The sequence below is a fragment of the Egretta garzetta genome, unplaced genomic scaffold (genome assembly GCF_000687185.1).
Source record: "Egretta garzetta isolate BGI_Z169 unplaced genomic scaffold, ASM68718v1 scaffold217, whole genome shotgun sequence".
NCBI classification, from domain to species: domain Eukaryota; kingdom Metazoa; phylum Chordata; class Aves; order Pelecaniformes; family Ardeidae; genus Egretta; species Egretta garzetta.
Window position 1 is genome coordinate 511,640 of NW_009260395.1, and position 22,798 is coordinate 534,437.

Sequence of the window (22,798 nt, forward strand, 5' to 3'; positions counted from 1 at the left end):
GAGTGTTCCTAGGATTATCTTTCATCTATGGCTTAGTCCCAACATCCTTACAAAGGTAAAATTTACATTTAGTATACTGGAAATTTGGCTGTAAAGTGGCAAGGCTGGCCACACAGTTACCTTTCCGAATGTGGCAAACAGGCCAAAAGCATAGGCTTTGTAGCTAAAAGCTGAGTAGGAAAAATCTGTAGTAAAAATGACTGGTTCAAAAGCAATTGCTTCCAAGAACAAAAGGGACAAATGAACAATTCCATTCCAATTTTGCGATTTCTCCTCTCCCTCTGGAGTGTGAACCATAATTAGAGCACTTATGCAAAATCACATTTGTCAGCCTGGCTGCTAAATACCCCTTAAAGCTTTATCCACAAAGAGCAGTCTGTTATCACTCCCACTACAGCCTACAGTTCTCATTTTCACTTTCAGGGACAGACAAGCAATTACTTTATCTGTATTGAAAATCTTGTATAAATGTAACTTCAGTGAAGCTAGATCAAGTCAGGCCTACACACAAGCAGTTTCCGAACTTCATGACCAGCCAGCCAAGACCGGTCTCGGTTCCAGCGGGAGCCATATGAAAAGCTGTTACCAGACAGTGAAGGTATGTCCTGAAGCTGACATCTGTCCTACAAAGAGGGTCAATGTTGTAAGGAATGCTCCATAAGCTTTCAAGTACCGTTGTTTGCCAGGAACGTATCTCTCCTAATGAGTGAGAGAAAAATTTCCATTCTAAGACCAGAAGGGACCCCCAGGGATCAGAGACCAGCCATCTCTAGAGAGGGTGAATCACAAGCTCCAGTGGCTTCTGGTGCCATAAGATCTGATGGAGCCCTGCCACCAGAGGACCTCTCTTCAACCCTTTTCCGAGTGCTTTGAAGGTGTTGCATCCTCTCGTAATTGAGGAAGGAAAGATGCCATTGACAGACATTACTCTTGCCAAATCCCACTCATCCCTGACAGACAGATCTTGACAGCATTAAAGAAATTCAGAGAAACTCTGTCTTTCTCAACTGCATGCTGTCCCTGAAGAGCAGTAGTTAAGTTACTGGCATCTCACAGATACTCATCTCTCTTTGGAGATGAATGGTGCTTCAAGGACACAATGCCACTGCTCCAAATGCCTCTGACCATCTGCAAGCAAGCCCACCAGAAACAGTGTGCATGTCTGATAGGCATGGATGCACTGGGGACCTCTGAACATGAAAAGGGGAAGAGAAAAGTTTATTATTATGAGTTATGAACAAATATTGGTGTAGCTGTGTACCATTAGGATATGTGACTGTAGAGGCTCTTAGTGATAAAGATAGGAAGCTGTACACTTAAACAAGTGCAAAGGATCCTCAGGAGGTGATGAAGGCTGCCTAAATTGCTTGGCAGATCAGTTAGCAACTGATTTTAAAATGTCTATACAGTGACTGTAGTTCCTATCATACATCCAGATTTGTATGGTAATCTATACTGTCTACCCTCTGCCATCCAGTCTTAATGCTCTCTGGGCACCTAAAGGAAAACTTCTGAGCATGCACAGCAGCAACCCCATCCTACGACCAGCTGTGTCCCTTTCTTGCCAGAGTTTCAGTGCAGTCCCATCAGCCTTGAGTTCATACAAAAGCGGCGATTCTCTGCTTTAGACTTTGTGTCGGCAACACACCTCTGCCCGCACAGTTCCAAAGTCTCCCTCAGGTACTTCCCTCACCTGAAAAAAAAAGCACTAAACATGAGATAGAGGACACCGGGTGTCATGGAGACCCTTGCAGTCTGTTGTGCCTCTGCCACCGTGCTGCTAGTCATGCAGGATTCATCTTTCATCCAGTGGTAGCGTAACAGGTATAAACCCTCCAGGGTAAAGTCCTCAGGACATCCCAACTACCTGCTGGTATCTCAGCACCCAGCAAATGGTCTGGGTTTGGTCTTCCCAGCACTTGAGCTTCTGCTTGGCTGCACTGTCCCCAGGTTTCCCCAAAGAGGATGCCCTCCACCTCCACCTTCCTTTCGGGCTGGCAGGCAGGGCGCTCACCCAGGAGCAGTCCCTGGAGTCACAGCACTAAGCTAGACCCCAGGTCTTGCATTTCAGCTAAGCCTCAACTGCGCAAAGGGAGCAGGACTCTAGAGCCTGCATCCCAAGTGTACAGATGTGCCTACAGCAGGTGGTGAAGCTTCAGGCGGGCAGGACTCCCAGCACCTCTTTGTGCATTGTTTTCTGTGGAGTGGCTCCTGACAGCATCGCAGTTGGAGTGCAAGCTGTCAGCGCTCCTCGTCAGCTCTGCCTCACGCTGCCTGTTCCTGGAGCCTTAGCCCATGACTTGTGCGGGATCACGCTGAAGTGCCGTGTGTCAAAAACATGTGCGTGACTGGCAGCGTCTAGCATAGGCTGTCTGGATCTTGCCTCTTCAGTATATGGGAATATATTTTCCCATCTGCTTGAAAAATCAGCCTGGGCCCACACTAAACCTATTCTAAATCTAGATTCAAATAAATCTCTGTAGATCATTTATAATTCCAGGTAGAGTTTTATCACCGTTTTGCAAAAACAGTTTTGGTTGGTTGATAGCGTTTTCTTGTTAAAATCCAAGCCATTCTGGAAATCGTTTCTACACTGGAAACACATTTCGCACATTTGAAAGTAACCACAATTATTTGTGCTGCAAAGGGCTTTGAAATATGGAAATGAGAGGTTTATTTAGTGTGTGGATCAAGCTTATAAACAGCTTAAGTCCTCATTCCTTCTAACATCTTAACAGCTGTGCAGTTTCTTACAAAATATGTTTTATCGTTTCAAGAAATGCTGTTAACCTCGCAGTTTTAAAACTGAATGAACAAGGCCTCTTGGACAAATTGAAAAACAAATGGTGGTACGACAAAGGAGAATGTGGCAGCGGGGGAGGTGACTCCAAGGTTAGCCTCAATGTCACCAAAAGCGGGTAAACAGTATGTGAAGTAATTGGTGCATCTGCTGGGGTCTTACCTGCGACGAAACAGCTTCACCAGTAGCACAGCACTGCTGGTACCTGCAGTTGAAATCTAGGTGTATGCAATTACTGTCAAAGCAAAAATATTTGCATTTGTCTAAGCACCCCAAGGGGAACTCATAAACAGTCTCTGCTGTGAGATCTATCACCAGTTTTCAGAAACCTGCATCTTCTAAAAGCGTGATGAGCCTTTTCCAAGCTTGCCCTTATGAAGAAGCAGTCTGAAACCTTCAGGAGCAAATACCAGCTCAGACTTTTTCTCTACTATATGGTACTACCCAAACTATTTTTCAGTGACAGTAGAGGAAAAGGGTGAAAATCACTGTGACTGCCTCCTAGCAGTGATCTAATGCATGGCCCAGGCTCAGGGTTGCACTGTTGACACAAACAATACTGGTACAAATTACAGTTTTCACATGAGTATCCAAAATAGGAGGACAAATTTCAGCTCAAATTTCTTCATGCTGACATTTCCTAGTATCTTGCCAGCAAACTGAAATCCATGGTGGTTCCCTAGGCAGAATTTGTCAGAATTTATCAGACAGGAATTTTAGGCTGAATTTTAGGCTGAGATGATGACAGCTTCTTATTCTTCCTGCATTTCCCTATCTTCCATATGGCCAGTGCCACTCCTTCCTTGCCTCCTCACAGCTTCCTTTTGGGAAACTGCCTTGTGCTGAAAAGAAGCAAAGGCGTGGAAGTGGAAGATGGTGAAGTGGGGGAGGATGGAGGTATTTGCAGCCTGCAATAGTATTTATTTATGTGCTTGTGTGTGAACAATATATAAAAGAATGCTGCACAGGTAACTGTGCAGGCACAGAGCTAGTCGGATATAGATGATTAAATTTGACTGATTTGTCATACACAGTTTATATAGCTCTCTTTACAGTTGCCTACATATATTTTTTCTTACTATTTTCTCTCCTTCTCTAGTCCTTCTGCTCTTTCTTGCTGTGTCCTGGCCTCAGGGACCATCCCTTGGGCTGTTCTGCACTCACCCAGAACTGGTCTCCTAATCCTCTTCACTTTGCCTTCAATCCTGCTGCTCTACCTATTTTCCCCCTACCACTCTGCTCGCCAGCAGTCACAGTTTCAGAAATGGTCTCTATTTTCTCATCCAAAGTGCTTTGGCATATTAGACCTGATAGCACTTACCTGCAAGTGGAGCAGACACCAACTTCCTTGCAAGAAAGTTGACAAGTGAACCGTAAATCTCCTACTCCCATTGCTACTACCATATCCTCCACCCAAGCCTGAACTTTTACATTACTGGGGGAGGGGTGTTTATTTAATTTTTCTTTAAATGTCACAAGCAGGGAGTCACATGATTAAAATACCTCAATTTTCTTAGAATACACTCCTCTCAAACCTGCTGTGGTTGAAAGGTGAGATAAAAGCTAGAGGGCAAACTAAGGATGCTGTTAACTTACTTTCCCTGGTTACCAGCCACTGGTGCTTTGAGTCATGAAGGAGGAAAAGGGGAGCCCATGGTAGAGGGATGGGCAGGTCTGCACCAGGGAAATGTCTGGAAGTGCTGAAGGAGCAAGTTTGGTGTGGTGGCAAGTGATAGAAAAAGGAGTGGGGAGCAAAAAGTAGAAATGAAAGGCAAGGAGTACAGTCCATGGAGAAACAGGGAGGATCTGCGAATGCAGGAGGGAGGAAGGAACACACTGCCAATGGAAACGAAGAATAGGTGACACAAGGCAGTTCAGGATGCAATAGAAAATATGGTGGGCAAGGCAGCATTAGCAAAGGTTTGAGAACACGGTGGAGCTCAACCTGTGGTCCTAGGGCTATATACAGCATGCCAGGAGCATTCCTCTGACCTCAGGCCTGTTTCTTGCCAGACTTTTTCCCAGGCACAGCTGAGTGAGTGGGCAGTACCAGCGCGCCTGGGAAGCCCCAGGCCTATCATGAGCCTGCACTGCCCACGTTCAGTAGGACCAGGCACATCATGGAGATGAGCAGGCATTACCATGCTTCTCAAATTCTGCTTTGCAGCAGCCTCTGGTCTTATTTGTTTTTTTTTAAACTACACTTACCCTGACTCCTCAAAGTGTTAGTTAGCCATTTATCATCTACAAAATCCATTTCCTTATTCAGGAACAGTCTTGTAGGATCTGATCAATTAAAGGCAATAGGACCCTTTATACTGAATTAATCGAGCTCTAAATATTTTAATTTTATATGCTAGCAAATGATCATTAGTGGAACAACCAGGACACCACACACTGTTGTTGTAAACCTGACAGCTACCAGCAAGTCCTGAACTAAGCTCTTAAGCATCTCTAGCTAATACTTCTTTTCTTTGATGAATTTAAAAAGAACAAGCCCTGATCTTTGTTAGCAGCTCCAGTCCAAATTGCAGGGCTTCCTACTGTCATGAACAAGAGTAAGAACATCCTTTTCTCCTGAAAGAAATACAGCGCCTGATAACTTTCTGTTACTATTTGAGATTCACTACTCAGAATATGAGAGTCTAGACCCAGAATAACCCTTCATGGTAGTAAAGAGGACTATAGAAATCAAGGAGCTTCATGAGAGCTCAGAAGTTCTCCAAAGGTTTGTGTTGCTCTGTAAAACAAGATTTCTCCTGCCTTTTAAAAGGTCATCTCTAGCCTCCCCATTTATTGTCCCCTTCTAAGGAACAATCTTCCAAAATTCAGACAGACAGTTCAGAGAGCTGCCCTGTGTGAACCACCTGTGGTTTAGTGACCTCAGTAATTAAGTCTAAGTAGTTAAGTCTGAAGATAAAACTGAGGTCCCCAAGTCATTTGAGTGCTTTTGAAAGTATTACCTCAGATCTTAACTGTATGCCATCATCATTTCATGTGATGCGTGGAAAGGTATTTAACACAGTTTCTGCCACTCCGCTCCATTGTTTTTATAAAAGTGTGAGCGGAAGGAAGCTGTGCTGGTGGAGCGCTCCTCCAGTCTCTGCTGGCAGCCCTCAGGAGAACATGCTGGGCCTTGGTTTTCATTCAGCGGATGAGACCGACCTTGCATTTAATTAATGGCTCAGCCATGAGTGGGCAATGAAAATGCTCCTAAAGCATACTGGTGATTGCATTTTTAAAATCCCTGACTACCAAAATTCTGTACTGGTTTCAGAATTGCTCACTATTGTAATTTAAATGCTATGATTGCCCATTCGTTGTCCTGAACACAGCTAACTCAGAACTTCATTAATGCCATTTTAAAGCGCTGTGATTTCGCTGATGTTGCTGGCACAAGATCCAGCCTGAGGCTTTTGAAAACCAGCCCTTCCAACAGCAAGTGATGGATGACAGGATAGGAGGAAATGAGTAAGAAGCCAAGGGAGGAGGTAGAAGAGCTGAAAACATGATGAAAAGGTAGAAAACCAGTGTCCCTGTGCTCAGGGGTCAGCTGCGCCACCACTGGCTTCATCAGGCGGGTGAAGAACAGGGTCTCCTCTGCTGTCACACAGCAGTTTGGCACTGTGGCTACATGGGACAAATTCTTCTCCATATATAAAGGGTAATTTTAGTTATTATTTCTCATAGATTATCCTTACATGAATTTGAGGCAGACGGATCCTGTTTACATATATAACAAGGGAGATTCGCGGCAGCTGTGCATTAGAAAGACTGTACTGATTTTCACAAACTCTGCCAGTTATCTTTTCACAACCTCTGCCAGTTATCTCTAGTTAAAGACTTAGCCCAACATTAGTAATTCCGGAATCATTAAACAACTTGGAAAAAAACCAAATCTATAGTCATTTTCCATTGTAATATTAGGTATACAAGACTGAACTCAAAGGGAAATTTAATTCTAAATGCTGGATTTATCCTCTGTATATGACTTAAGTACATTGTTCTGGCTCATGCACAGCAGACCTTACTGATTTTTAGGTTCTGGCCCCTTTAATATCAGTTGAACTATTCACCAAGTGATTGTGTAAGCAGCACAGTAACAAGTTGTAGTCGCCTGAGTTCATGACTGACATGGTCAAAATGATGCTTATTTGGAGAGGGTTATTTCAAAGAAACGAAAGACACACAGATAAGTGACTTGTCCTAAAAGCCAAGGTGATCTGGGCATTCATCCCCCATGTGAGCTGTTGAAAGTCTCCTACTAAAATGAAAAAACAAACAAAGCTTAAAGTACATAAAAATTCACTACACCTGCAATCACTTACTGTAATTGCAAACAGGTATATGTGTTGCTATTCTGAAAAGCATAAGCAAAAATCTTCCTTTTCCACTCCTTAGCCTTTAAGCCTGGGCTTCTCGTATTGGACAACGTACAATTTCTGTGATTTCTCATCACAGCTGGCTCATTTAAAAAGGGACAAAAATCCTGTTCTGAAAGTGTAAATTAATTTTAAATTTAAATTTAAATATATTTCAAATATTTTAAAATTTAATTCTAACTTTGGCCCAGAGTGCTTTTCCCTCATCACAGCTAGGACGGTCTGAGGTGAGATGTAAAGGACACGTCGTGTCTCACCAGGGCAGGCAAGTAAGTGAGGGGCAGAGGAAGGGTTTCCCTGAACTTACACAGAGCCTTGATTCAGTAAAAATAATGGAGGGGAGAAATAAGAACCTGGCCTCGGACACATCACTGGCTGTACTTCAGTGAAAAGTGGGAATTGCCTCATCTATGCAGGCTGTTGCCATTGAGTTCAGTTATACATTGATGATAGCGTGGCAATTTTAAGAGTGAAATTGATTGCTTTTCCCAAAGGAAAACCCGAGAGCTTCCTCGCAGAGACGATGCAGAAAGGATGACATTAAAGGAACTCTGCTGCAAGGAAGAAAAAATCCCTGCCTGTATCAGCTTTTATATACCTAAACTGTTAGTGCTGAAACAAGAAGCACAGGACCGGGAGACATCTGTTTGCTGACTTGTCCCGGCTTGCTGCTGGTCTTGATAGTTCATATCAAGTCCTAATTATCATTTTAGTTAGTTTAATCTGCAGTAACTCCACAGGCTTCTGATTTTCCATGTGAGAACAGTACCTGGATATCCCTTATCTGTGTCATAACCAGCCCCATTACACTGCTGGGATTTAGGAGCACCAAAATGTGGCTCAGTGACAACACATGACATGTTGCAGATGACAGCTATCCAAATAATATTAATTATTTCACACGTGTACTAGAAGCAAACAGAGGATCATATTGAGAGGCAACGTGCCAACATCCCAAACTGCCACCCACTCATTTCACAGCTGTGGGACTCTCATATGCCACTATCAACCTGCACAAACAGCTGCCAGGAAGCCTGAAGACAAACTGTAAGTTTGAATACTGGGAAGATGAATAAATAGTCATTTTCTGTTCTAGAAGCAAATTATGAATTAAATGTGCGGGATTTGGCAAGATGATGAAGCATTTCCCTTACTTAAAGGTATCACTTAGGAGTACCTGGGAATCCTCTCACCCAACTATAGCTGTCAAAAATTCATTTCTCCGAGGCACCAAGGCTTCCTCAGTAGTAAATGAAAAGTGATGGGCATCTTGGCAGCATGCTTCATCCTTTGTTAAAATGGTACCTAAGCCCACCTTTCAGAGGTACCTATCTTTTTCCCTTAACTGCAGGGAGGCCTAGACAGGCAGCCAGAGCTTGGGGCATAATTTATGGTTGAAAAACTGAGGTGAGTCCCCCCCTTTATGTATATGTACAAAGAGTAATCAGAATATATGAACAACCAGGATCCCTAAAGCTAAGAGTAGCATACAAAGTCTGGGAGCTGTTATTTGTGTAGTAAATACATATATACAAACGTGCAAATATATTGATACATAAGCGTTTGGGGATTTCCAGTTAAACCAGTTACAGAGTGTAACAAGCCCCTGTTGTCTTTCATAGCAACTATTTTAGTAGGTTCAGTTACACTATACTAATTGATGCTTGCCCTGGTTATGTATTTATTAAGCCTTGAATTCATGAGTTAACATTTTAGCAATGCATGGATTATGGTGTATTACGAGGGATTAATTTTCCCATAGGAATCTGCTGGCACACAGGTCCTATGTCATATAACATCACCAGACAGCTACCTATCACATGTCATTTCTGTTTATCTACCTCCTTCTCTGATATATATTGTATTTTCACGCACACCTGCACATAAATAGATATCCATATGCCTACCACATTAAGAATTGGACAGTCAATGATTCAAAGTGGAAAGTACATAAAATAAGTCTGTAAATCATTTCATAGGTTTTTAGAAAATAAACTGGTACCACTGCATGAAGTGGGGCATTGCCGTAATACTCAGAGATTCTTCACTGAGTTCAAGTAACTTCAGTAGCACTTCATGACTTTGAGGCATCAGATTAGGTTTCGTCTCAATATTAAACTCTGATACATCACCCACAGCAAATGCAACTAGTAAGAGAAGATATTCCAAGCAGTAATTTATCACCAGCCTGGGACCCTTGAAAGGCTTATGTGAATAAGTGAGATTTAAGGAAAACCTTTGAATTTGAAAATAATGTTGAGACAGGAAACGAAAATGAAAGATTGACTGTCGTGTTCTTCTTAGCTGAGGATAAAGGCATCACAGCTCCCCCCTGAAGTTCTCTGCAGGCAGAACTCCTGATTACAGGTCTGTGCCAAGTGGTTATGGGCAGCAAACTGTACGAAGGATAATTTTGAGGGCAGTAAATGAAATAGCTATAGCCAAGTCATATTATTTGTTTGTATGCATACAAACTAAAACCGGATTGAAAGCAAGGAACACAAATGAATATGTTTCTTAACTTGTATATCCAATTGTATTATATATGTCTCTTGAGGGTATGTTGTTAATATGTCTAAGCCAATAGTTTTGGGTTCACAGTAATTGCATACTATTTATTTACAAATCTTCCCCAGCAGTATGTGCCTGTTACCTAAAGCGATGGAGCAGGTCCCGGTCGTATGTCTGTCTCTAAACCTGGGCCAACAGTACATGACATAGCACCCACTGTGGCCTCTGCTCTGTCACTTTGCAATGCGATTCTATGTAGTTTTACTTGAATAACATAAAATAACATATATAATGTTATTTATGTTATTTTCCACGTGAAGAACTCCTGTAAACCTTGCCGTTTTGAAACTCAGTGAGGCAGGCGTCTTAGACAAGCTGAAAAACAAATGGTGGTACGATAAAGGTGAATGTGGACCCAAGGACTCTGGAAGTAAGGTCAGTCGCTGCAGTTCGGGACCTACTATCGTGTTCACAAAGCAGTAAAGGAAGTAATAAGCAAAATGACTTAGAAATAAAATAAGCAGCTGTAGACACAGAATGAATAAGCTTCACCCCATCTTGATGGGGGTCACATTTTAATTTAAAGAAGCACTATTGCTTTTTAAAGTCTTCAGTCATATAAATCACCAAACATTGCCCTACATATTCAGGGCATCTGTTGAAGAGTTGGAAGGAGTGTTTTGGTTCTGTGGGAGGCAGGTTGCGTTAGTCGTTTCCTTCCTGCCTAGGACTTTCCCCATTAACTACTTAGGAAATGTCCCTTCATGCCTTCTTGTTTCAGAGCTGGCCTCTCTCAGCAATTTTCTGAAAAGGAGAAATGCTAGCAGGAAGGATTGCCGTTCATCGGTGCCTGGGGTGGCTGTGCCTGGCTCCCTTTGGGAAGGTCCCTGGCTCCTTGAGGAGCCAAGGAAGACTTAATTTGAGCGTTGAAGTGAAAGGCTTCACTAATTAATAGCTTTCTACAGCTTCCAGTGTTTACCCTAGTCCATTCCCGAACAGTAATCCTGACAGCTCCAGGAAGTGGAACCTTCCCTATTTCTCTTTATTTGGGGAAAAACACAGAAGTGGGTATTTTCTGATGGCTGGGAAGCACCGTAGTCAGTGCCAGCCCTGGTTTTGGGGAGTCTGAAATTTCTTCACGTTGCCCGTCTCCATGCCAGCCTGTGCTGTCCAGAGCTAAAAAGGAAGCATGGCGGGCAGTGACTGCTTGCTGCCTGCATGCCCTGAGAGTTACCCGGCTGGGTAGCAGGTAAAATTAACCTGGAAAGCAAACTTCCAACACATACTGCTATTTCTGGCAATTGCTTTGGAGAAAGGAGTGAAAAGCGGTGCAGAGGATGGCAGAGTACCTGTAAATGACAGCTGAGAAAGCATCAACCCACCACGTACATTGGGTCAGGTCTTTCTCAGTCCTGCCTCCTCTTTGCTTGCAAGCACCATGTTGGCAATTGCCACCAGAGGAACACAGCCAGCTCCAAGATAGTCAGAGTCCTCCTAGCCAACTAAAAGGAGACAAAGGAGACAGACAAAATGGAAGCCAGCCATAAGCCCTAAATACCCCTGTACATCCATGGGAATCGTTACTGTGCTAATCTACTGGTTGTACAATAAATAGTGCCTCTTTAAATTAAACATCCAAATGTTTTGCATTCTTCATAAGTTAAAATTTCATAGAGATTACAATCGGAAGTTAAGTACTATCCTTACTTTAGGTAAAGATTATATAGTCTGCGTAAGAATAAAGCTTTATAAGTATCTTAAGGCGCACGATGTAGTATATGGAAGTCAATCCTAAGACTTCCTTGAGAACTGTGCTAAAAATGCACATGGATTTCAAATAAAAAAATACTAAGCAGTGAAGTATAGAGAAATGTAGAATAGTTATTTACTACAGTACGTCCAAGAAGGTGCTCATTTATAAAATGATGCAGATTTAATCATTTGCTAAAGAAAGTTCTTGTTGTCTAAATTATGAATAAAATGTAAGATTTCAGAAACTGCTATTTAAAATTGTACTGTTACTGAGCCTTAGTAGTCCGTGGGCATGTTCCAGAACTATATCTGTAATAAAATAAGAAAAAAGATACAGTAATCGGTAAGAGGCAAATATATCACGATGTGTATGGTACAGTGTGCACTTTCAAAGGAAGTGTTTGTTCAGAGAAATAACGTAAGCCTCACATGTTATTTTTGTCTGTTATTTAAGTATCAGAAACTCAGTCTGGATCTTTTAAATTAACAGCAATGCCTACCACAAGTGCAATTACTGTTTTCATAAAGATCAAGCAGAGTCTTGTCTGATGTAAATGGATTTCTGGATTTCAAAGCTGTTAAAGAGCTTTATGTAAATACAGTTTTGTATCCGTGGTAAAATGTCCCCTGAAGAGAGCTAGACATTTCACTGTTTAATTCTCCACTTAGTGGAGGTAAGCACACAATGACATCCTGATATGTTGGCTATATACTTATAATATTTTTATGCCGACCAGGAAAACTAGGCACTTAAAATATATTTTATAGATCCAGATAGGTCAAATTTTGTGAGAAGTATGTAAACAACTGTAATTCAATTTCAGCTAAACATTGTTATTTGTTTCTATTTCCAATGTTTTAATGTGTAGCTTGTGCTCCCGGGGGTCTGGTTTCCAGGGTTAACTGTGTCACTTCTGTTTCCCCAGGACAAGACGAGTGCCTTGAGTCTCAGCAACGTTGCTGGAGTCTTCTACATTCTGGTTGGAGGCTTGGGCTTGGCAATGCTGGTGGCTTTGATAGAGTTCTGTTACAAGTCCAGGGCAGAGGCGAAACGAATGAAGGTGGCAAAGAGTGCACAGACTTTTAACCCAACTTCCTCGCAGAATACCCAGAATTTAGCAACTTATAGAGAAGGTTACAACGTATATGGAACCGAAAGTATTAAAATTTAGGGGTAGGACTTAGGGCCTACTACAGTGAGTGGGTGATGCATCTCGTAACGCAGTGTTGTGACATGTCTGTCTAGTGGTGCTTGCTTCTGAACAGAGCTTTATATTTTGGAAAACTTCAGTGCAAAGTGGTTCAGTTTTTTTGGCTGCAGATGTACAGTATACTATTCTATGTTGCTAATAGACATCTGCATTGCAAGGAATTTTTAACGTTAAAAAATACATTTTTAACAACTCAATGTTGTCAAATCAGTTGGGAGATGGACAACTATTTGAAATCACAAAATATATATTCAGAGGGCCAGTGTTTAATTACTTGATTGGCCGGTCTATTTTCCTAAAAGTTTGCACTCTAGTAGTGATAAATTGCTGTAAGCCTTTATTATTCGATGTTGACCCTAACTGGGACTTCGTTATAATCAAGATTTAGGGTAGGCAATGTCACTGAACCATAGTTAACCTAACAGAAGACAAGGCACTGTTACAAGAAGTCTAAGTGTTGTTTTACCTTCTCTCCCTCCTCCCCACCCTATTCCTTCACCCTCCCTTTGATACATGTTTTATGGTAATTGTGTGGCATTTTTTTTCACAATATCCTGCTTCAGGTCAACCTTTGCCCACTATAGTAACCACAAAAAGTCACTAACCAGTGAGCTGATTATCACCCTCAGCTTTCAGTAATGTACCCCCTTACCTAGCTCAGGACTAGTGTATTTTAGATGTTCACACAGTGATTTTGGAGACCGAAGGGCTGATGTTGCCAGGCTGCATCCTGCATAGTTCCCCTGAGCAGGCGTGCAGGGATGGTTTACTAATGTACTTGTTCTCACTCGTGCAGTGAGTATCTCGCCAACTAATCATTAGTCAAATCAACTCTCTGACCTTTGGAAATGGCACGTAACTGCAAATTGAGCTTCTAAATATAACTTTTTACATAGCTCCCAAGTTATACTGGCTGCTTTATAAGTGAAGGTGCAGCTAGCACCCTGACCCATCGTGCTACCTAGAGCTCCCGTGCCCTTGCAAATAGCAAGCCACATGTCACCTCTGTTAACGAAAAGCTTGAGCTACATTTTCCTGAAATCACTGAGCCATCCCTATAGTGCAAGTAAGAAACAAAAATTTAGGGCAAGGAGATGAAGAATATAATTTTTATGTTGCCACCTAGAAAACTTTTTGGAGGAAACAACTGGAGATACAATTATTATTTTTTATTTATTATTTATATAGCGCTGGACTACACGGCGCTGTACAATAGGTGAAGTGTGCCAAACACATAACAGGTCCCTGTCCCGAGGAGCTTACAGTCTAAAGGCACAGCCGGTACAATACCGAACCATACAGTACAGAGCAAACACAGAGTGAGCAGAGAATGGTGTTTGAGCATGATAGCTGGAGCGCTGCAAGGAATAGGTGGGTTCTCGGGGGGCGAGGGAGGGGGCTTGGCGTACGCTGGCTGGGAAATTGTCCCAAAGATACTGTCGCTGTGTAGTTTTCTTTTGTTCCCTGTTGTACAAGAAGTCGTGACCCCGGGTATATTTTAATTGCAACAGAGCTGCCTCATTTCCCCATGTAAAAAAAAAAAAAAAAAATCCAAAAAAAACCCCACCAGTCTTAGCTCTGCACTTCATTCACTGGTGAAAATGTGAGGCATAGCAGGTGTCAGGGGGATGCCAGGAGTGTAGGCCCGTGTTCATTACTGTGAACTGGGAATCAGGGCTTCCAGATGCTAATATTTATCTCCCAAGTTCACTGCCTACTGTCAGTAAGAAGGGTCTTAAAAAGAAATAACCCTGTGCAAGTAATTGTGCAAAATGCAAATGAAGAGATCTTTTTCCTTTAAATTCCTTAGTGATGTGCCCACAACTGAGAGTGTCCCCAGGCTGGTATAAAAATGAGAGTCCCAGAAAACATATTCCTTATTAGATTTACAGGATGCAGTCCATCCAAAATATAGTCTTAAAGAAAGCAAACAAAAACCCCAAAGCTTTCATTCAAATACTGACCTGACCCAAACTGGCTTAGCATGCTAAACACAGCGTGATGGGACAATCCCCCAAGTTCCACCCAGCTCTGTGATTCCAGTGCAACAAACACTGCGATTATACTTGTAAAATTTATTTTAGTCTTAGTATTTTCTTGAAATAAAAAATAGAGCTAGCAGATTTATTTTTTAAGGGAAAATCATAAGTACCTTTCTTTAAAGTTTGGATTTTTGTGGGATTTGTTGCAACACAGAGATTAATTCTTATAGGAAAAAATATATTAAAAATGCCCATGTTGCATTTTATTATATTGAAAATTCATGTTTGGGTCAGTCAAAACTTCTTATAAATTCTTAAAAATGTTTTAGGGTGCAGACATTTAAAAATTCATTAAAAAATAGAAATAACTAGGATCTTGAGCAAATATTTATAAACTTCTTAATTTCTTCATTCTACTTATTTGCAGTAATATTTGCATGAGAAATTGCAGCAGTGAACTTCTTATTAAAAAGCTTATGCTTATATGTGGAAGACTGCCAAGGTCGAGTCATCCTCTCCTGGCAGTACTTGGCCCCCCCTAGTCACGCAGGCAGCGAGGGGTCGCCTGTGTGCCGTGCTCTGGACCAGGTGGCTCTGCTGTCTGCTCGTACCTGTGCTGGACCCATAGAGCCCTGCTAGCGGGCAGCAGTACAGAGCCCACAGCACTGGTTACACATACGTCTGCAGACATCAGTCTGGCTGAGGCATTTCAAAACCTTTGATACATTTATTTATCCAAGGAGTAAAGGGATCATATTGCAACTAAAACTTGCTAATACGGAAAGATGCTTGGTGGTTCTAACCTGCATGAATAACCAACGTGCTCACTTTTTAAGCTAACATCAAATAGTTTTAATAGTATATGTATTAAACTAATGTAGAATAACTTCAATAACCCGCTTGACAGTTAATATTCATTACCATGTTTTTTCGTTTAGTTTAATCCAGTCAAAAGTGAGTTTCCTCAGGGAAATTCACCTGCCTGTGAGGCAGAAGAAAACAAAAATGTAGGACTAGTCCGTATGTGTGGGCTAGTCTAGATGATAAAGGCTAGTCTGTATGATGAAGGACTAGTCTGTATGTGTGGGACAAAGACATTCAGAAGGGATAACAGGCTATTGCGTCTGCCTAGGACAGGGAAGGAAGTTTGCTTTAAGGAGGGAACAATCCCCTCCTCTCCCCCTGGGCAGCGGTTTTCCATTTTTGTCTATCAGTCAGTAGTAGAGCCTTAGAACAGTAGTTGAGCCGATGCCGTGAGAACAGAGCGGAGCCTGACAGCCTTCTCTCCAGCTGCTGTAGGGGAAAGCCCTACTGAGTTCCTCACCCCAAACCCACAGGCTTTCGAAGGGGTTGTCCCAGTATCCAGCCAGCCACCACCACCGCCTCCTCCATGGCCTTCTCAGTGGGCCATGAAGCTCATGAACCAGCTTCCACTTCAGCTGTCTTCTCTTGCTCTCCCATCCCATGCTGTTGCTTATAATTAATGAAATTCATTACAAAAAGCAATGAAAAAATGAGGAATTAATTACAAAAAAGATTAAGTGCTACAGGATGGCTCACTAAATGTGTAAGGCAGTTATTTTGACTTTTATACTTCCAATTTCATATTCAAGGTAGAAAAAATCATTAAAAGTTCATCTTAAATATTTGTGCCAAAGACACCTCCATGTGACCCAGGTGCTAGAGGAGACCAAACAGCAAAAGAACCCACACAGGCTAGGATATTTGTATTATATAGACTGAGGATATCAGTTTCCTAAATTCCCATTTCCCAATAGGAACAGGGCAGTCAGTGTTTTTATGTGACTAATTCCACAACTAATTTAATCAAAACTAATGACAAATTTGAAAATATATTATCACTATTAACTACATACACTTACTGCACAGAGACTTTCACAATTTGGGTAATATTCACGGTAAATACCAAGACTTTTCCCTCTCATCCCAGCCTCTCCTGAAACTGTTTCTGCAGCCAGGCCATAAATCTGAAATTGTAGCAGCACAGTAAAGCAGAGTATTAGCCTGGCTTAATACCTATAGCGTAGTTCAAAATGTAACACAGAAGCTTACCTGGTTACTTAGCTTTACGGCACCTTCCCGAGTACAGGTTTGACCTGCTCCCCCTGGCTGTGTTACCTGTCTGGGTTGTTCCGTGGTGCGTTGCTGAGTTGTTGTTAGTCTCCGCCGTGAGAGAGGAGTTGCTTTATTGCAGCTTTTTCTGTTATTCTGTGGAAGGCTGCTGAGAAACTGTGTGTTATTCTCATGTGATTTTTTTCTTTGGTGGATCCCTTTTTACTGTCTTTCTGTCCTGAGTGTGTTGTCAATGGCCAGAAAGCTTTCTAGACTGAGCTACAAAACCACAGTTATGCATAACTTGTATATCCCATATAAATCTGAGTTCTCCCTCAGATTTCCCAGTGGCAAACCCTGAATGGCCACGAACAGATAGCTGATCAAAGTGATGGAGAGGTGCTGGTATATAATGATGACCTTCTGGGAAGTTTAGCACATCTGGAGTAAGCTGTCCCTTTTCCATCCAAGTTTGCATTCTAATCTGGTTTGGACTCTCATCCCCCCCAAAACTAAAGCACTTTTGTTTTTTCTTGCCATTGACCAAACCATGTTCTGTGTATCGCTGCAGGCAGTTACCAGTCCTTGGCATCCATTTGCAATGGGACTCTGGACATGCGCTGTCTGGAGCAACACCACATTGCATTGTGTCTGTGCTTTGCAAATGCATAGATTTTTATTTGCTGCTGGGGAGAAGTTGAGGTGCTTGGTACTGTATGGGCCCAGGTCCCCACTCCCTCATTACCTCTCTCTCTCTTTTTATACCCAGCTGTTGAATTAGATTGAGATATGTTTGCTAACAGTCCCTCTTACAGACTACTATGGCAGCAGGGAAACTTTTCAAAGGGTGACTTTGGACCCTGCAACTGATGATTATCAAAGCCAAGGTTTTTCAGCATAAGGGGAATGCCCTAACACCCTCTGTAAGCTGGGGCCTTTTCCCAAGCTCAGCTGCTTGTGAGGGCTGAGGGTTTTAGGGTAATTGGTTTGGAAAGTTGCTTTTACATCCAACCTCTGTGCCACAACAGTGGCTGTATTTTTGCGGATTCTTTTTTGAAGGAGCTACTGATAGCAATGCGATATTAGACCGGTGCATTTTCATAGAAGTGCACCCAGAAGCAGTGGAACTGAGGAATCTCCCTCATCCCTACACACACAGTCCTATATAAAATGGAATTAAGCATATCGAACACTAGCTCAGGATTGCACTGCTACCTCAGAAGGAGAAACCGGGCTCAGAGGGACAAAGTTCTAAATGCAGAGATCAGTAATAAAGCAAATAAAATTATTTTATGATTTTTATGTCATCCCTTTGCTCCTATGTGAATGCACCCTCCTGTCTCTCTATTTCCAATTGGTATTTCAGATTGCATCCCTGCACACCAATTACATGAGTTAGTTGCATAGACTATATCTTCTGCTGATTAGACATCAGATTTCCCCACTAATTAATGTCTTAACATGGTGTCTTTGAAATTTGTTTCAACATAGCATAGATTGGATGCCTGTTGTTCCAGGTGTCCTTGCTGCATTGGTTGACCTTAGACACCTCCCCTAATTTTAGTCATCTGGAAATCATTTACTCTAAAGTAGTCGTCCTGGCATTTTCTATCATCACATGAGAGCGCTCTTTTATATAAGTTTACTGGGTTTTGGATGACTAAAGTTAGATGGCATAACTACAATTTTTTTTCTTTAACAAATCCACATTTTTTGCTTCAGACAGTTAGTCCCTAAACAAAATATTTTGTTCTGATTTACCTGAAAGAAAAGATTTTGAGGTGACAAAAATTTAAACCATCTTTTGGAAAATTTAGACCTAATGTAAAAACTATAGAAACTTGTATTTTCTCTCAATAAACTACATCTCCTTTGAAAGTTCCCACCTTCTCTAATTGTAGGAAAATAAATATATGAAAAGGGATTTGAGGACAGTTCTCTGATTTACTGATACTAAATATGTGCACTGTGAAAAGAAGTAATAATTTCTTTGGATTTGATCCATTATCACAAAGACAGCTGATATAGATATTGCAATTCATAAACCATTTTCAGTTGTTATATTACATCTTGGCATTCCTAGTTGAAGGTCTAAGCCTATAAACACGTGTGCATGACTTTATTCACAGATTCTAATGCTTTCAGGTTCATAAAAGGTCTTGATTCTCGTATCACTATATATAAATGTAGTTTGAAGCAGTTTAGATGAAGGTATTGCCTCTTCTGTTAATTTCTTGATCAAATTTGGATTTTATATTTTAATCAATAATGATTTATTGTAATGAAATTTACCCTCAGAATTGCTAGTCTTTTTCCCCCTAGTAGACTTAAATGCTATGTATTATATTTATAATGATTACTATTATTATATTTAATGTTAATATGAAAAAATGCAGATGTCTAAAATTTAATATTTTGGTGTTTGCTGTGTCCTGGTTTGTTGAAGGACAGAAACATTGTAACACTTTCCTCTTTTCTCCTTTTTTTTCAAACCTAGCTTACCTTTTCTGAAGCCATAAGAAACAAAGCCAGATTATCCATCACAGGGAGTGTGGGAGAAAACGGACGCGTATTGACTCCCGACTGCCCGAAGGCCATGCATACTGGAACTGCAATTAGACAAAGTTCAGGATTGGCTGTAATTGCATCGGACCTACCATAAAAACCAAAAAAATAATTGAGTGCCTTAATCAAACTGTGTTGGTGACTGATGGGAACACAGCACAGACTGTAACGACATGGGAGTGTCATTGATGAACTAATAATTTGGCTGAGAAAGGGAAGTACGTCCAAATGCGCCAGACATCATCAGCAGCAATGTGTGCATGAGCTCAGCTCGGAAACCCAAACTCAGATTTTATATCAGGAAAATTCATAATTTAGTTTTGTTGGGGGGAGGGGGCTGGGAAGGGTGTATTAACAGCAACAAATTTCACTTGAGTGGACTTAAAACTAATAAGACTTGCCAATTTAGCGCATTAAACTGTGAAGAACATGCTCAGAAAGGACAACATTTTGGTCTTTGTCTTGACAAAGAGAGAAAAATAGCTATAGAAGTCAATGAACATGCTAACCTGTGTCTCCAGAACATCAATATATACAATGGAAGAATACTCAGCTGTTCAGCTGTAGGAATTAATCACTAAACTGTGATAAGAAAATAATAAATATGTAAATCCTGTGAAAAAAATGAAGAAATTATTTACATTTTCTTTGAAAAAAGAGGAATATTGAAACATGCTTGCTTTTTAACTGATGTAAATTCGGTAGAGGACAACACAATTCTTTTTTCTAACCATCTTAGGGAACAATTCATTGCAATAATTGATATAAAATGCCATCACTGTAATAAAATTCAGAGACTTTTTTTTTTTTTTATAAAAGTTGTTGGTCATCCTCTTGTTTGCTGTTACCTTCATTCTGTTCCATCATTCCGTGTTCCACAGATTTGCATCTGTCTAATACAAGAAACAAAATGATAAAATGTTTAGAGTACGTCATCAGTCTGCAGTGTAGAATCAAAAGAGACTACGGGTCACTCATGTTACAGATATTATTTATAATCTTGTTCTGTGTAAGAAACTGTGGTTTTTGTACCCACCAAAAAGAATAAAACAACAAACGTTCTTATAATATCGACAGAGCTTGAGTTGTTTTCTGATCATTAGGAATGTCACCTGGAAAATAGAATAAGGTGGTTTGTTTCTTACCGCAGGATGCAGGACCTTATCGGAGACAGGCCCTGCACATTTGTGAAGTGCTTTTAAGTCCTTAGAGAGGAGGCACTTGAAGCTGTCAAAGTACTGTCGTGATTGTTCACTAGGTATTTTAGTACTAGTCACTAAAACCCTTTCTGTGAGGTTAGGGAACCATTTAGTGATAGGGTTTGTTCTCTGGGTAGGTCAGGGGATGAGATGCCAGGGAGCAGGATAGTACAAATGAGTCTTTCAGAGTGATGTGATAAATACAGCATGCTTGGTGCCCAGCAACCCCCGTTTTCATCAGCCAGCCTTTCAGTGGCACACCAGGGAAAGGCTAGCAGGCACCATGTGAATAAAAGCCAAATGTCAACAGAGGCAGGCATGTCTGTAGGTGCAAAGTTGTAGCAAGTCTCCTGCGATGGTCATTCTCCTTGGCCACACTGGACACTGCAGTGGTCTCCAAATCTGGAGTATTACCACCAGCACAACTGGTGCCAGAGACCAGACTGCAAAATAGATCAAACTTGGATTAACTACAGCTTCTAATGCCCTTGTGATATTTACAGACCCATGAGGAGCCATGTTCAGATGGCTAGCATTTCGCCAAAGCCTCCCTGGCTGGTGCTTCTCTCAGCCCTCAGGGCTCCAGGCCCTCACGAAGAGGAGTGTGGGCACAGGGTAGGAGCCTAAAGCTGTCAAACGATGACCAACCCTCACCAACTGCAGCAAAGGACAACCAAACAAAAGCACTACTGAGGTAATACCCACCCTATGTGATACAGACATCTATGAAGTAGCAAAGCAGATGTTACCTTCAGTTGAGGTATCGACACTATAGATCCGAATTTCTTACCTCAAATACTCTAGGCATCCTTTATAGTTACTGGAGGGAAATAACGAATGAGAGTGAATGGCTTCATCTTAAAGTAGACACTAAAACATCAAACTGTTGAATCACAGCAACAAGAGCCTACTGCCTTTCCACTGGCTGTAATGTAGGCTGAGGGCAACCACTTCTTATACAGAGCTTGACAGTGCAGGCAAAGGTGAAAATAAGATGATGCTTACCCCGAGGCACAATGACTACAAAGCATGCAGGGGTCTTAGAGAAAAAGACACACAAAAGTACAAGGAATCACTGTGACTAAACTTGCTTTCTATCCTTGGTTTACTGGCATGTTTATCTCATTCATGAGTTACTGTGAACCGTTTGTCTTTCTGTGGCTGGGATAGTGAGCGGTCTGGTTTTAGTCCTGTTTGAGTAAAGCTGGGAGCTCCCTCTCAGACTTCTTTTTACAGCTGAATTTAAAAAGCGACTTCTGGATTGGTTGTTTTGTTTTGTTTTGTTTAAATTAAAAAAAAAAAAAAGTGTTTGTCTTGATTTTTCATAAAGCAACATATTAGAGGCTGAACATGTTGGGATACCAAGTGTGAAGGGTGGTATCTATTTTGTTCTACTGTGTATGTCTGTTTTTCCAGGAGCTCATCTTCATCCTTTCCTCATTCAGGACTGTGAGCAGTGCCAGTGCTGTCCTGGGATATTTTCCTGTCTTTCAGCGTTACTCCTCTTACATGCCCCCCTGTCTCTTTAATGCATTACATTTATTTTTCACCTTCAGTAAACAGCCCATTGCTGCAGTTAGCAATGTCACTCCATGAAGCTCATTCTTAATTGCTTAAGTCAGGCTTCCACTTGGCTATGAGATCCCCCAAGTCCTCTGAGAGGTCGTGTCCAGTGTCAGTAACTACCGAGGATCCCCACCGAGAGGATTCACAGTTGAGCAGCGTGAGCAAGGCAGCCACCGAGCAGCGCGGCCAGGGAGCAGTGTGACCCAGCAAGGGCATGCGGCCACCAGCCACAGCAGGGAATCACCGCATCCTTTCACCACTTCCAAGCCTTGTCCTTGGCAAGGGAGCAATTTGCTCAAAGAAAACTTGGTCAGATGAGGTGAAGAGGAGGCTGTGACTTTGCCTGATGCCTGTCATAAAATACCACAGAAATAAAATTAAAAAAAAAAAAAAAAAAAAAGAGAAGAAGAAAACTAGATGCAAAAATGCTACAGCAGAGAGTTGACTAGAATTCAGGTTGAGAAAGCAATCTCAGGGTATCGGTCTGCTCTCTCCGCAGTAGCTCGCTCTGTTGTCTTATTCCAAGGGGGTAACCATTGCATGACTACTATGACCATCTTCACATATCTATCTCAGCTGCCCCTCAGACGCTTTCTCTTTTGCTTTTCCCTCTTCTCCTGGAACACTCATTCCTCATTCTTTTCTGTATCTTCCCCCCATCCTTTCAAAGATCAGTGCCAGAAGTCACCCTCCTCCCTTGTGCAGGAAATATGACCCAAAGGGGGAGAACCCTTCCTCGGGTCAGGTTCAGGAATGC

The 22,798-nt window shown here is 41.6% G+C and overlaps 1 protein-coding gene across 2 annotated transcripts in view; it reads left to right on the forward strand.

Annotated features, from left to right (window-relative positions):
* The window catches only part of GRIA4 (glutamate ionotropic receptor AMPA type subunit 4), a 234,368-nt gene extending 214,995 nt beyond the window's left edge, over nucleotides 1-19,373 (forward strand). Inside the window, exons 14-16 of one of the 2 annotated variants that reach the window (XM_009643037.2) lie at nucleotides 10,014-10,128; nucleotides 12,372-12,506; nucleotides 19,209-19,373. In XM_009643037.2, the coding sequence (XP_009641332.1) occupies nucleotides 10,014-10,128; nucleotides 12,372-12,506; nucleotides 19,209-19,373 (415 nt within the window). Of the gene's footprint in view, nucleotides 1-2,777; nucleotides 2,893-10,013; nucleotides 10,129-12,371; nucleotides 12,507-19,208 lie in introns of both variants that reach the window. The other variant, XM_009643038.2, reaches the window with a different exon arrangement.
* Nucleotides 19,374-22,798: the final 3,425 nt, after the last annotated feature.